The 16,408-nt window shown below is 36.8% G+C and overlaps 2 protein-coding genes across 8 annotated transcripts in view; one reads left to right on the forward strand and one right to left on the reverse strand.

The window, feature by feature from the left end:
* The window catches only part of unc-104 (kinesin family member unc-104), a 111,499-nt gene that overhangs the window by 88,825 nt on the left and 6,266 nt on the right, over nt 1–16,408 (reverse strand). The window contains exon 1 of one of the 7 annotated variants that reach the window (XM_074175865.1): nt 9,050–9,204. The exons of the other annotated variants lie outside the window; for them this stretch is intronic. The gene's annotated coding sequence lies outside the window, so the exon portion shown is untranslated. Of the gene's footprint in view, nt 1–9,049; nt 9,205–16,408 lie in introns of those variants that run through there. 7 annotated transcript variants of the gene reach the window in all.
* LOC141482499 (protein FAM200B-like) lies at nt 1,849–5,291 on the forward strand. Its single transcript, XM_074175863.1, has 3 exons — nt 1,849–2,415; nt 2,507–3,133; nt 3,219–5,291. The coding sequence occupies exons 2-3, from the start codon at nt 2,508–2,510 to the stop codon at nt 4,765–4,767; spliced, it is 2,175 nt and encodes a 724-aa protein (XP_074031964.1). The 5' UTR covers nt 1,849–2,415; nt 2,507; the 3' UTR covers nt 4,768–5,291.

A 16,408-nucleotide genomic window follows, 5' to 3' on the forward strand; every position in this document is an offset into this window, starting at 1 on the left:
GGAGTACACTCCACATCCTGAGCCTTCTTTGGTTTTTGAGCCGTCTGTATATAAGCGTATTGCATTTATAGCATCTGACTCTGTGTTCTGCTCAATTTGTATTTTCTAGGGTTTATTAAACACAAACCTGGGTTCAATTGCATCACTGGTTGCCTACAGTAGAGGTTGCGCAGTAAGCGCTTCCCGCCATAGGCCCAGCCTCAATTGACCCATTCCTACTTCGAGGTTTACACCAACCGTGCGCAATCGTCACATGGCCATTAACGCAACCTTCTTAACGTACAGGTCCAGAGGGGTCAGACACGTAATTAATTCCATTGCCGCGGTTGATGTTGTTCTCATGGCTCCTGTGATGTTTAAACAAGCCAGTCGCTGTATTTGATATAACTTTTGGATGGTCGTTGCTTGTAGAGCTTTCGGTCCCCAGGCAATGACTCCGTACGTTAACATAGGTCTTATTATTGCAGTGTAGATTACACGGGGTGAAAGACCCCATGCGCGTCCCACTGTCCTCCGACATTGCTCATAAGCCACATATGCTTTTTTTGCTCTACTCTGTAGGTATCACTAGAGTTATATCTAACTTCTTTCTATTGTATTTGGGAAGCACAAACGAACACGGCCAGTGTTGCTTGGTCATTTTCATACTTATCAGTGTAATTTGTGAAAAAAGTAAAATGATACAAAAAAACAGTAGAAAATATATTTCATAGATACATACTAGGTATGGTAATTTCCACTATTCACAGTTATTATAGAAATAAAACTGTATCATCAGTATATTTTAAATCTCAAACAGTAGAACAATAGTTCGAGAGCCAAAACAGAAAGTCTATTGCAAAACAATGTACTTAGCAACACTGAACACGGTGCTCTTCTCGTGTGATTTATTATTCATCTGCAGTGGATTGATTCGCAATATTCCGCAGTCTAACTGCATCACAGGGGTGGTCCCAGAAGTACCCGGTCTGACTTAGAGATGGCAGTAGTTATTTGAAAAATATCACTGTATTAGAAAGTACACAATCTATAAAGTACATGTTTCAAGTTTGAAGACGCTGCGTTGTTTAGTATTTGTTTGGCAGCCATCAATAGCGAACGTTTTCGGTGAATTTTTGAAAATGGAAAAAATTGGTCATCGTTATGTGGTTCAATACTTTCATTTGAAAGGTCTCAGCTGAACCAATATAAAAGCTGAAGTGGATTCTACTCTGGGTGAGCCTGCTCCTTCGTTCACAACAGTTAAATATTGGGTAGCAGAGTTTAAAAGAAGCCGTTTAAGCTACCAAGGCAAGCATCGCAGTTGTGGACCAAATGAGGTGACGACTGCATTAACGGAAAAAAAATCCACAAAGTGGTATTGAACAATCGTTGACTGAAAGTATGCGAACTTATTGCAACGTTTGAGTTGAGAAATCAAGCCAAAAAGGCCGCAGTTGGCTGAGAAAAAAATTGTTGTTGCATCAAGACTAACACTAACTCACAAATCCATTATCGCAATGATCAAAATTAATTGCTGCTGCCTCTGTATCTCTAATCTGTTAATCTTTTATGCATCAATCGTTCTAAAATTTTGGAAAAAACTGATAATACCAAGATTGTGCAGAAGTTGTTAGGATCATCATTTTTGCCATTCTTATAATTGGGTGTAACTTTTGCAATTTACATATTGTAAGGTACTATACCATTTTCAAAAGATTTCGAAAAAATAAAGAATAAAATTGGTGAGATTTCAGTTTTGACTTGAACTTTTTCTATATTGTCTATACGACATTAATAATGATGTGACCAAATTATAGAGGCGTATTGCAAAACTGAGGCTACAAATGATTGATGTTCAGCGTTCGGAACCGTACGATAATTATCGTACACATACGATAATTTTGTGCCTACGTACGATGTACGATAGCATATTATTATCGTACGCAGATTGTACGATAATTTCTATCATGATGAAAAATTTGAGAATTTATATTATTTCACTCATGCGTTGATAGTCTAAATCGCACTAGCATGATTTTATTTTGTCCAATAAAATCTTGGGAAAATACCGGGAAATACAAGTTCTCTATTCCTATTGGTCCTTACGATCCGCTCTACTAAGTTTCACCACTGTCGATACTGTAACTTTATCCAGCGCCTGCTGTACACGCTTTCTTATTGGTTAGTATAGCATCTACCAATGCGAACAAGAGAATATAAGTTCGATATTTCGATATTTCGATTATGTTCACACTTCATATGTATCGTATATTTTGTATAGAAAAGTTGGCAGTTATTTCGTTATATTATTATGATTATATGTCTGTATTCACTCTGACAAACGGAATTATTCAAATTAAGTGAAGAAAGAAGTAATTTTCTAAAGCAGCAAAATTTTGATTACACACTCGGAGTGATTGTTATCAATGGCAAGTAGGTATATTTATCAAATACATTTTTTCAGTGGCTGTATATTTTCTGTAACTTACTAACCTATTAATTATTTTTTATCTGTGCAATGAAGAATGAGTCCTAAATGCAAAGTAAATAGTACGAGCAGTCAACTGACTGAATCAGACTCGGATATCACACCTCCCAGAAAAATAACCAAGATCAACAAACATCGCCAGCAAAAATTCAGAGACGCCTGGCTTAAAAATGATGATTACAAGGAATGGCTTAGTAAAGTGCCTGACGACCAGTACAAAGCTAAATGCCGTACATGCAATGTAATAATGAATGCAGAGTTGACTGTGATAAAAAATCACATGACATCGAAAACTCATCTTCGAAAGCCTTTAGCATCTCAACAGTCAATTTCTACTTTTATAAAAAAAACTGACGAAATCAGCACGAAAGCCAAAGCAACTCAAGCACTTGAATTAAAGTTATGTGGTTTTCTAGCCGAACATAATATATCCTTCACCACTTTAGATCATTTGACAACACTATTGAAAAGTTCTGTGCCAGACTCTGAAATTGTTAAGAACATGCAGATGAAATCGACGAAAGGAACTGCGATAATAAAAAATGTCATTGCTGAGGCCGAAAAAGAACATCTGCAAAAAAAATTGCAGATCAATCGGTTCAGTGTTTTAATTGACGAATCAACTGATATTGGGGGCATACAAACGATGTGCATCATTGTGAGGTAAAAAATAATAATCATATTTCACTGCTTTTACGGATAATAATTATCTATTATGTGTTTTTATATTTTAAATTTTGTAAAACAGGTTTTTTGACGCTGAAGAGGGTCGAGTGGTCAGCAAGTTTTGGGATCTCTGTCAAATTTTCGAGCAAGATTCGGAGGTGGAGAGTGCTACGGCAGAATATTTGTTCGGACTAGTAATGAAGTCCTTTGAAGATTACGAGATTCCATTAGAGAACATCATTGGATTCGCGTCGGATGGAGCCAGTACAATGATGGGAAAAGATAACTCGGTAGCTTCAAGATTTCTCGAAAAATGCCCTGGCATTTACATTTTCAAGTGTATATGCCACTCATTGCATCTTTGTGCCAGCAATGCATGTAAAAAATTACCAAGAAGTTGTGAAGATCTGGCTCGTAATGTCTATGGTGAATTTAAAAACAGCGCTAAACGACAGCACTTGTTCAAAAAGTTCCAAACATTTTTAGACATTGATGTTCACAAAATTCTCCGCCCAGCACAAACGCGTTGGTTATCTTTAAAAGCGGTCGTTTCGAGGATAATTGAACAGTGGCCTGCACTCGAATTATACTTTAGAGACCAAATGCTAACTATTCGATTAAAATCTGTTGAACAGATTGTCCAGGCTCTCAACAATCCGATCATCAAACTATTTTATCTTTTTCTGGACTTTATACTACCTAAATTTACTAAACTAAATGAACTCTTTCAGTCATCGTCGGTAGTTGTTACAAGCCTCCATGATAAAATGTGTAAAAGCTATCAAGAAATTTTAGAAACGTACATGTCCAGAGATTATATTTATCGAACCGATTTAAGTGAACTAGACCCATGCAATGAGTCGCATCGTTTACGTCCGGAAAATATGTACTTCGGAGTTGAAGTCAGAAAAATGCTAGATCAGGTCGAAATTCGCAATAATGAAAAATTAAAATCAGATTTCGCTACGACTTGTACCGATTTTCTAATTGAAGGTTGTAAAGAAATTAAAAAGCGCTTTGATTTTTCAGATCCTGTTTTAAAATTAGTCTCGTATCTGAATCCGTCAAAAGCAATGTTGAGAAAGACCAGAGATATTGTCCCCAGTTTGCTGCCCTTGATGAAGGCTTTGCCTCGTATTGCATCAAGTGATCAACATCAAATAATCGATGACGAGTGGCGTCAATTACCGTCTTTCGAGCTCCCGGCAGGTATTGATGTAAATGATCCGGTCGATATTTTTTGGGCAAAGCTGTTGGAATGTGAAGAAGGAGATCAAGGAATGACTTTTAAAAACCTTTCAAAATTTGTGCTCGAAACAATTTCACTTCCACACTCGAATGCTGACAGTGAACGCATATTCAGCAAAATTAACTTGATTAAAACTAAGGCTCGCAATAAAATGACAATTTCGACGGTAAACGGCGTGCTATTAGCTAAACAACGAGTTAGAGGTAAAGAAAACGATTGCACAACGTATGATCCATCACAGAGTGAATACAGTCGGATGAACAAAGCGTTACTATACAAAAAAAAAATTACTACAGAAAGCACTGCTAAAACGGTTCAAGATTTATATAGTGACGCGGATGTAGAGGAATTTAATAATATTTTAATGCCAAACGATTTCTAAGTGATAAAACAAATAATTAATCTTTATGAATACCTTAATTATATTAAATTATTTCTTAAAAACTATATTAAAATATAAAAATTATATTTTCTGTTTTTATGAATATAAGTGTATATTGATATATAAAAGAAATTCTTTCATTTTTTATTTCACTACCCATTCATATCCATTTCTTCTTTATAAATACAAAATTTTGGCGTGTTTCATACCCAACTTGCATGGGAACAGTGAAATTTTGTCTGAGTGAATTTTAAGCTTGGCGCGTTTATTGAACTTAAAGTGGAAAGGGAATCAGTTCAGGTCTGTACCACGTGTAAAACATTTGGGTTTCAGTGTTCTGTTGATTTGACAGCGGTGGTTTAAAAAAGATAAACTATCGAGTACTTGCATGCATATCAATATTACAATTTATATGATTTATTTATCTATAAGAGACAGTATCCTAAAAAATACGATAATTTCGATCCATGTACGATAATTTTACGCCCCTGGGTACGATAGTCAGTCCACTTCAAGTTGCTAACGCTGATTGATGTACATAATGTTTTCAGTGATAGTACAGACAGATCTTTGGAGGTACGTGTGATAAAACCAAGTACAGATTGTCAAATGAAGGAAGAGCATTCTGAATCCCGTGGTCCCGCCCACTAGATATGCGTTCGTTAGAAGACTATGAGAGCAAGTGAGAGAGAGAGAAAGAGAGAGAGAGAGAGAAAAAAAAAAGAAATAATTCTCAAGTGTCTTCCTAGATTTGACAAGCTGTATGTAACGATATATCTAATATGTGGTACCAATGAAAGATGATTATCAATAATAATTCCAAGGTCACGTATTTCTACTACTCTCTCTTAATTTTGAGAATCAATGATATAGTTATATATTATAGGGTCTCACTCTAACTCAAGGCAGTCACTGACATTCATAATAGTCTTATAAATGTTCAAATCATCCCCACATAATAAATAGTCAGAATATACGAACTTGTCGGCAATATCATTTGAAGAAACGTTGAATAATAGCGGGTCCAGGTGGGAGCCCTGTGGAACTCCAGATGTTACAAAAATTTCTTCGGAAAGGAAGCTTTCAATTTTTACAATTTGGGATCTGCTAATCTAATTTTAAGCCATATAGGACAATGCATCTCATCAAGTTTCTGAATCAAGATTTTACGACTAACTTTATCGAATGCCTTGCTGAAGTCTGTGTAAATAGTATTGGTCTGATATTCATCAGCCAAGGATTGAGTTATACCAGTTTAGTAAAGCAAGAGCTTGTTTTAGTCGAGCTACCGGGTGTAAATCCATGTTGTTGACTTAACAGGACATTTTAATAATATAAAAAATAATAAACGTCTTTATTACTACAACCACAAAATTTCACTACATATAAAACGTTATCGTTCAACGATATTACAATTTTTTTATTGTTTTGCTTCAAATAATATTTATTTGAAATCAAAAATATATGACATCTGCCATACACTATATTATTAGCTTCACTTTTCGCAGAAAATAATTACAGAATCATGAATTAAAGTTGATGTCAATAACATCGCAAGTTACAACTTTTTGAACATAGGTATGTTCAAGTACGTACTTTAATCTGACAGATACATGTTTATTTTGAAAAATCGTATTTCGGGTACTTAATAAGGCCCCAAACACATGTTGCTGCATATTTCAGCTTCCACTGAACCAAAAAAGTTTTCCTAACCTCAAAATGTTCGTCTTTAAGTATTTTATTACATAGCAAAAATTGGTGTTGTTGAATGTTTTCTAACCTAAAAAAACTTTCTTGGGGGTTAAAGTTGCACCACCTATTATACATGTTCGAAATGAATTGTGATTTAGTTCAGGAGATCGATTGGTTCATGAGTAATCGTCACTGTAAACATTTCAGAAAAAGTCTGATTGTGGCCAGATAATTTGAGGTTAGTTCAAAAAATAGCATGTCAAGGTTTATCGCAAATGACATGTCTTTTTGGTATCAGAATGTTATATGATGGAAATCATATATCCCTTTGGATATTCTGAGCTTCAGTAGGTCTCAAACGACACGTTTTAATTTTCTACACAACATTATAAAGATATTCTGAGAATAGACAAAAAACGGACATTTTTGACCGTAACTTCTCAAGCAATATGTTTATGGCAGTGAACAGTGAATATTCAGAATCAGTTTGTCGAATTAATGAATATGACCAAACAAAAAGAAGAAAAAATAGAAGAAGAAGAAATAATACGGAAATTTGTGATTATACTGGTTGTCTTTTCCAATAATTCGTTGACGTGCAGTAGAAAAAGAGTCGGTGACAATATGAAACCTTTGTTAACTGAAAAAGTATCTGAGGTAAACCATCGACCTGTAAAGAACAGTCTTTGAGAAAGTTGTCACGAAGAAAAACGATATCACTTTGGATACAATGAATATCAATCACAAAAACCGACCAACTTTTCCACTTTTCAAAAAAATGTATTTTGGATTTTTGAATATTATTTTGCCGTGTGAAACGTATTAATATATTATTACACGAAGGAGATGATATATGTGACTGTTTAAAAAATAAGGTGAATTTTCATATGATCACAGCTTCAGCTGTTTAGTATGTTCAGTTTGTTGGTGGGAGGCATAAAAGTTAGAAGTGTTTTGCGTGTTAGGCGATTTTCAGCCATCAAAAAATGGATTGAAAAATTTAAATGAAATTTTGTGCTCTAAAACACTTAAAATGTTGACAGTGGCATATGGCGACTGTACTCTGAGTCAGACGTCAGCGCAGATTTGGTTGAAAAGGTCATAACTGGTGACTACGTTACCATAACGTAGTACATCAGGAGTTCTTGCCACATGGTCGTACGGTCAATAAGGAATATTACCTTGAAGTTGTGAGCCGCTCGTGAGAAGCAATACGAAGAGAACATCTGTTATCGGGGAAAAACAATTCATGGCTTTTGTATCACGATAATGCACCTGCTCACTTGTCATGCTACTGCCACCGTTTTCACCAGATTTGGCCCCTTGCGACTTTTTCCTGTTTCCAAGATTGACGATACCAATAAAAGGATGGTGTTTGGCGCGATTGAGGAGATTGAAAACAGAATTCAGAGAGAGCTCAAGGACATACCAAAAAGTGCACATTAGAACTGCTTCGAGGATTGTAAAAACGCTGACACAAGTCTATTACATCTGAGGGGGACTACTTTAAAGGGAACAAAATAGAAATTGATGAAGGAATACATATTTTTTTTGAAAAATTCAAATTCACCCTATTTTTTGAACAGAGTTATTCTTGTGCCAGACTGACAGGCCAACTTTTTTTTTTAGGTAAAGAGTATAGTCTAATTGATTTTCGTGAAGCTGAAAATTATCAGTAGGTAAAAAAACAGTTTCTGAAGATTTTTGGTTGAATAACGTCGAGATTCTAGAAATATTTCTTAGTCACCTTCCCCAATTGAAATGATAATCGTTTTTCGGATTTTTGAAGTATCAAAATCTTGCTCCATACCATTGCATATGCCACAAGAGTAAAGCAATATACTGAGTCAATAATTAGTTACAAATGAACTCGTATCTAGATCGCTATATACACAACATTTTCATTCAAAATTATAATTTTTTTATTTTTCAGCTGAGTAAAATAAACACCTTCACCAAATTGGAATGAGTGTCTAATAACTACGCGAACTATAAATTGGATTCTTCAAATTTTTCCCCGACGGCCAAAAATATATCCTTTGTACTCGTAGGCACTTTTATAATCTACTAAGAATGTTGAGAACTGAAAAATATGATTTTTTGTAGTACGTTTCGTGAAACGGTTTATTTTCCTCGACAACATAATGCAAGTTCTTATTAGAACTAAAAAATGCACATTTTACAGCGAATGTCGTATCAAGATTTGAGAATATGAGCTTCAAAATACCAAGTCGACTTAGCAGAGTTCCTGGTAGAATGTATAAAATATAAATGACGATTTCAATATAGTAACAGGGAGATGAAAGTCAACAAAAATTGCGATATTTTCCAGTGGTTATATTCAAGAATAGTAATTATCATGCATAAAACAAACTCTGTTTCCGTTCACCTGCCATTACGAAAAAAAAAAACACCTTGAGCTTCGTATTGATCGATGCATTCATTGTCGATTTGAACATACCAGATAGAAACAATATACTTAAAAACGTTATTAGTCAGCTGAAGTATAATGACTGACGCCCTTCTGCAATGCATCACCGAATTTTCCAAGAAAAAAAGGCAAAAAATACATCTTGCGAGAAATCCTTACCTGTTGGCCAAGATAATCTTCTGCAACAACAATTGCAAACTCCCGGACACTACTTCAAGTAAGTACTGACGAATTGTCGAGATTTTCGTTCATTTTGATGGAAATCTTCTCGCGATGAAATACAACTATTTTCAGGACGAATCTGACGACTGAAAGTCCTGAAGGGGACTCGTACTGCGCAGAGGAAGGCACGTGATCTAATCGATAGCGTCCTTTGCTGGAGGAGTTTTATTATTAGTGAACATGCGGAATCAATATTTTCAATTTAAAAAATTGTATGTTCTTTTGTCTACTCTTGTTCATTGAAGGATGTTGCGGGAAATTTCTCAAAATCGACAAAATTCGGCGAAATGATCAAATGAAAGCCAGAAAGTTATTTCACAGATAACAAGTCAATGTCAAAAATTACCCCATTGCAAAACAGAGTTCTTTTTTCCAACCAGGAAGCCTTCAGGATACTAGCTTTCAATATTATCTGATTGTTTATCGGGTTAATTTCCAAAAATCAATGACAATTTTTTCAAATGAATCAAATGTGAAGGACAAATCACTAAATGTTTTTGCGTACGAATAAAATTCCAACAGTGATTTATCCAAATTATCAGGAACTCTTTTTTCATTGTGTCAAAGCTCTTTTTTGGGTTTGCAGGTTTATATGCCTAACATTTCGTCTACCACTGCGGTAGACATTGTCAAAGGCGATTAGGTAACTGTCGAAGTGTTCGGGTTGTTCTCAACGCAGACACTAAAATATTGGAATTTGTCTCCGGTTTCATTTCATCGTTGATGGACGTGGTTTAATTTCTATTAATTGGAATGAATGACCTTGTTTGTGTACAATTAAGGACACGTAGCCAGATTTTACAAATGTCCGCAAATCCTTCATTCTCAAGATACAGGGTGTTAAAAAAAAGTTATTCGTAAATTTCTTGAATATCCTTAATCTAATTTTGTTGTAATTTGGCAATAGTATTTATAAAATTAAGAAGCTTATTTAGCCCAAACGTGATTCAATTTATTAAGTCCAGTGGCGCCTCGAGCGGGATTTGAACGAATATTTTTTACTAAAAAAAGGATGTACGCCACTGACTTTTGTGCAATTTTTATCATTTCTCTGGGTTAGGCAATTAGAAATACAACTTTTTTGCCTCTTGATTTTTTTTCGTATCTTGCTTAGTTTTTAAGAAAAAAAAGTCGACCTAATTGCATATCCCTGGACCTCACAAGGAATAGTATGGGGAATTAAATGTTTCTTTTGGAAATTATTATTTTTACAATTTTTCATTACTAATTACGTAACAATAACAACAAATATTAAATAACATAAACATCTAGACCAGGGGTCTCCAAACTTTGAAGCCGTCGGGCCATAATGATTTTTTCAGTTTGTTCCAAGGGCCAATTTCTGCCCTCAACTATATTTCTAGACTAGCATTTTAATTATTATTGTGTATTGTGACACTTAACGATATCTAGTGGCGAGTAGTGGTACTATGTACTATCTTTTTCAGCTACCCGCTAGGTGGCATTAGGCGTAATTAAATATTTGGAATTACCGCGTTGATTTGAGAAAGTTCTGGTTCTAGCTAGTGTATTCCGATCACCTCGAGATGGCAGTAATAATTGCATATAAAAAGGCTAGCGGTGCAACTGCGAGTTAGTCTGCGTAGGAAAGGCGAAGGAAGCGAAACTGTCTATTGTGAAATAAAGTAACACCCGTCAATAAAATTATTTTGATTTGACTTATTGTTTTTATGTGTGATTTGTTAGTATGGAAAAGAAACGAAAAATCGACAGTGAATGCAGAACGTTCCAAGAAAAATGGAACTTTCAGTATTTTGTGATTGAGTCCAGTAATAAGGCGCTACGTTTAATTTGTAATGAAACCATAGCTGTTCTCAAAGACTATAACATTAAACGACACTATGAATCGAAACATCTTCAAAGTTACTCCAAGTATACAGGAGGTTTGCGGAAGGAAAAATTTGAAGCTTTGAAACGCGGACTCAAATCGCAGCAATCTTTGTTTACCAAAGCGAATACTGAACAAGAGTCTGCAACTCGCGTCAGCTTTCGTGTAGCTCTTGAAATCGGAAAACGTGGCAAACCATCAACCGATGGAGAAATATGCCCCGAAAAGGTAAATGTATTTAAAAGTGTCACTTTGTCAGCAAACACCGTGGCTCGGAGGGTGCAAGACATATATCATCTCAACTGTCTGACAAAAATGGACATTATGAGTGGTTTTCTCTAGCATTGGATGAGTCAACGGATGTGTCAGATACTGCTCAGGTGTTGATTTTTATTCGCGGAGTAGATAAAAGCTATGAAGTGTATGAAGAACTTCTTGATATTGATAGTATTCACGGCACGACAACTGGGGCAGATATTTTCAAGGGAGTTGAAATTGCCATTAATAAAAAGAACCTTCGATGGGGAAATTTGAAATCAATAACAAATGATGGAGGCAAAAATATGTATGGTAAAAATAAAGGAGTGGTTGCACTTGTGTCAAAGGCTGTACAAAATGATGGTGGTTCAAAACCATTAGTCTTACATTGTATCATTCATCAACAGTCCTTGTGCGAAAAATGTTTGGATATGTTTGAAGTTCTAAAACCAGTCATATCAGTTGTCAACTTCATCAGATCCACTGGGCTGAATCACCGACAATTCCGCGAGTTTATTCAACAGATTGGAGAAAATGATTTACCATATTATACTGCCGTACGCTGGCTTAGTTTACCACTGTTCGAAAGTGGTTGACAATGTTTCATGGTGAATTTTACTAGTTCGGACTTCCATTGTCTAATATGATATAATATGATTTGAAATCTCTGAAAGAATACAAAAAATAAATAGCTGAAAATAACAATTACATCGAACAATAAATACAATAAAATTAAATAAAAATTAAAAATGTTTTAAACCAAGTTACTTCACGACGTTTCGATTGTTAGTATCCACAATCGTCTTCGGGTGATGACTGGACTATTCCTACGAGAAATGACTATATATAGGTCATTCAAGCACTTTCACCTATCCCATCTTCTCTTTCTCCGCTTCACCGGTTAAGTGGGAGTTGACCGTTTTCCGCCTAATTGAAGGTTTCCATATGTTGCGTATCTCTATGCTAGCTTGGCTAAATGCATATATGCAGTTTCTTTGAACTTACTCTTGAACCAGCTTGGGACCACTTGATGTTATGTTGATAAGTCCAAACATGCTCTGCAATTCCCGATTTGCTGGGTTCTCCTTGCTGTGTGTTTCTCTTGTGCTCAGCAATGCGGACTTTCAATGGCCTCTCAGTTTCACCAATATAGGATTTGCCGCAATCACATGGTTTTATCGAAGTAACCGATATAGTGATGTTAAAGCTATCGGCGAACTCAAAGGCCAAAAAAACCAATACAAAGAAATAATTCCGCTACGAGTTAGCCCACGTGGACTGAAGAATTGGCGGTTCGTATTGGATAATTTTTTACTAACCGAGTTTTATGATTGGCTGAAGAGTCATAAAATTAAATTTAAAGTTGGTTACGGTAACCAATAGAATGTGAGGATGGTTAGAAGAGTCGTGTTGTCAATGTTCAGTTCAGGAACTGATCGCGATTTGAGTGTTGATATTCGATATTGGTGAAGTTATAATTACTTACAATTTTTGTTATTTGTTTAAAATGTGGCGTCTTTAGACAAGTACTAATAGTAATAACGAGTGTGACAACAACGCAGACTTTTTCCAATAGCACTGGTGAACAATGCGAAAAAGAGATACCAGTGAACAAAAATAGTCAAAAACAAACCTTATGAACGCAAAACGCGATTTGATGCGGGATTGCCAAAATATTTAGATGTTCATCTAATAAAATCGTTAAAAAAAAACAATATACGACTGTTACAAAATCAATGAGATTCCTAGAATTGAAATCATAAGGAAGAAATTGAATACTTCCTGCCATAACGTGAGCTGCTGTGACAAAACTCTTCTGAATTGGATAAAGAAACTAATATTTAGATTTAAAATAATAAACAAACGTCAAGCAGTTATGAAAAGCAGAAGAATAGTGGAATTGCGTGACAAATATTTAGAACAAAAAACTAAATATAGACAAGAACAACGGCAAATTTTCTATTTGGACGAAACTTGGTATGACACTCACGACACAGTTACGAAAGGGTGGACTGATGGTTTGAGAATGTGTACGCCTAACATGCCTGCAAACATGCAAACAAAGGATCGCAACTAATCATTGTGCATTGCGGAGGAAGTAAAGGATGGGTTCCGAATTCTTTGAAATTATGAGGAAAAAAACTTGAGGACTGCAATGTTGGCTATCATAACAAATTGATCTCAAATTTGGATGCGAATAGTTTAATAGTTCTTGACAACGCTTCCTATCATTCGCGACAGCTCATCAAAGTACCGAATAAAAATTCGAGGAAAGATGAAATTCAAAGTTTTGTAATGGATAACAATTTGTATTTTGAAGGTAACTATACCAAAAACCAACTACTTTACTGCCAAAAACATTTGAAAAAGTGTAAGCCCTTGAGAGTATTGCTGAAAAGTATGAACACACCATATTGAGACTTCCCCCCTATTTTTGTGTTTTCAATCCCATCGAGTTCATTTGGGGAAAATTGAAAGAAATCATCAGACGTAAAAATAATTTTCCAAAATTTGATAAGAGGGTAATCGAGCTAATCAAATAAGAAGTATCTAATATTACCGAAGAAGACTGGCAGAAAAGGATTAAAAAAGTAATTTCAGTTGAAAAAGACTATATGGAGATTGGACACTTGTATATCAATGGTGGAAATAAATTCATTATTGATTTAAATGACGACAGTGATAGTGAAACGGAGAATATGGAAGAGGAATTATCAGAAGCTTTTGAAGAAAGTTAGTGAAGTGTTTTTGAAGCGATCGATTGTATACATATGTGAGTAAGTAGTTAGGTTAGGTTGGCGAATTGGTTGTCCTTGTTCATCTTTCACTGGCTGAAATACTGTGCATGCTGTTTTCGGCAAGGTTTAGTGGTGCAGCCAGGAAACGACTGAGTCGTCTCCTCAAGAGCGGACTACCTTATGAAACCGCCTTGCACCAAATTCTTGAGCGGCGTACGCAGACTCTGTCTCAGGTGGGGGAACAAACCCCCCTTGAGTAGGTCAGCAAACGTTTGCGCTCAAATGATGATTCACCGTAACCAAAGGCGAAAAAGCCCTGCACGGATGAATCTAAGGTGTACCTGTTGTGCAGAAACTCTCATATGGGAAGGTTATCGCGGGGATCAAGGTGGGAATCTTGCACCTTGATTATCCGACAACCTGATTAACGGCCAACCAGCTGGAATATCTTCAGGGGGATATTTTGTCGGCTGTGGAGGTTATTCCAGACGATGGGCTGCAGGTACAATTCCAGAGCTGTGTCTTTCGGCCTGGATGGTTACAGGTCGTCTGTAAGGATCAGGTTAGCGCCGACTGGCTTGCGGGTGTAGTTCCCTGTAACCGTGGGAGGGCGCTTCCGAAGCCACACATCTGTGTTGCTTACCTACCTGACGGAGGCAGTCACAAAATGACCTCCGAACAGGTCCTCACTAGATTGAGGAAAATGAACCATGGTCTGCCAACTTTGGAGTGGACGATGTTCCACAAGGAAAAGTCAGGCCCTGGTCAAACATGGACCTTCGCTGTAGACGATGGATTCACGGCCGTGCTGGCGAGGACGGGTTTCAAACTACATTTTGGTTTTGGGCAGGTCTTATTCCGCCCTAAAACCCGGGCACCATCCCAACAGGAAACTACTCAAACGAGTCACTCTAATGTACCCGTTACAGTAAATAAAGCGGGACCGAGTGGAAATCCACCTATGGGGAGGAGTTCAACCAAATATCCACCCAAACATAGGGAAACCACCGGCTCACACCCAGCCCAAGGCCGGGAAAACAGGTGTTTCTCAGGAGACAAAGACGGCCAATGTCTCGTCGAGAAAGCCAAGAAAAAGCGAAAACGAAAATCGTCTCGTCATAGAGATCCAATAAATCAGCAGACAACTCAGAGACAGCAGGTGTCCTCACCTCATCATTTGAGCCTACACATCCCTCGATCACGGGAGAGGAGGGTGGAGGTGTCCTTAAGGACCCCCTATCTTCTCCCTCCTAGGGTCGAGGAATTATAAGTTTGCGGCAACACTTGTTATCTTCAAGTGTTTGCAGGCAAACTTACAACATGACAAGGCCGCTTTATACGTCCTTGGAAAAAACTTCAAGGATGAATTAATCTACCTTGCGTTCCTGCAGGAACCATGGATAGGAAATACAGGCCGAGTAATCGGACTGAGCAATATTCCTGGTGGGGTGAAACTCAGAGCATGTCTGGTCATCAGGAAAGGTATTAACCATTTTTTGCTTACAGGCTTCTGCATCCAAGACGTGGTAGCTATCCAAATTTCCCTATCGGGCAAGAAGGGTAAGACGAATTTGATCGCCTGCTCCGCCTACTTTCCGGGAGATTCGGATACTGTACCTCCTCTCGCTGTTAGACGAATTATCGATTATAGCAAAAGGAACAAACTACAAATAGTAATGGGATGTGATGCCGATTCACACCATACAGCGTGGGTCAGCACGAATATAAACCGTAGGGGTGAGTTACTCTTTGATTATATACTAGGGAAAAGGCTGTCTGTAATTAATGAGGACTCGGATCCAACTTTTGTCACCAGCAATAGGCAAGAGGTATTAGACTTAACCATCAGCTCACATTCTCTGAGCAACAAGATACACCATTGGTCCGTATCTACTGAACCTTCTTGTTCAGACCATAGATATATTCTTTTCAATATTGAAACAGGTCTAAGACCAGTAATGGAAATATCGTGACTCAAAATCCACTGATTGGAGGGGGTATAAAAACTCTCTCCAATCGTACTTTGAGGACGGATTTAGTACTATTCACAGTTGTAATGATATGGATACAGTAGCGACGCAATTTCGCGAAGCAGTGATCTCATCCTATCATGAGAACTGTCCACTGAGGGTCAAAAGAGATAACCTTAACTCTTCTTGGTGGAACAAAAGCCTGGAAAGTAAAAGAAAAGAAGTTCAACGACTATTCAATCGAGCTAAAGAGTCAGGTAACTGGGAGCTTTATAAAACCACTCTAACGACATACAATAAGAAAGGCAAAACGGGAGTCTTGGAGGAAGTTCTGTGAGAGTATCTCTAATTTACCTCGCAGCACAAGAATTCACAAGATTTTCTCTTGAGAGCCGACTGCTGAAATTGAGAAGCTTAAACGACCCGATGGAACATTTACGACCTTCAGTAAAGACACGTTAGAGCTTTCGATAGAAAATCA

Source organism: Leptinotarsa decemlineata, unplaced genomic scaffold (assembly GCF_025532065.1).
Source record: "Leptinotarsa decemlineata unplaced genomic scaffold, Ldec_3_MD MMD2_tig00001393_RagTag_RagTag, whole genome shotgun sequence".
Taxonomy (NCBI): domain Eukaryota; kingdom Metazoa; phylum Arthropoda; class Insecta; order Coleoptera; family Chrysomelidae; genus Leptinotarsa; species Leptinotarsa decemlineata.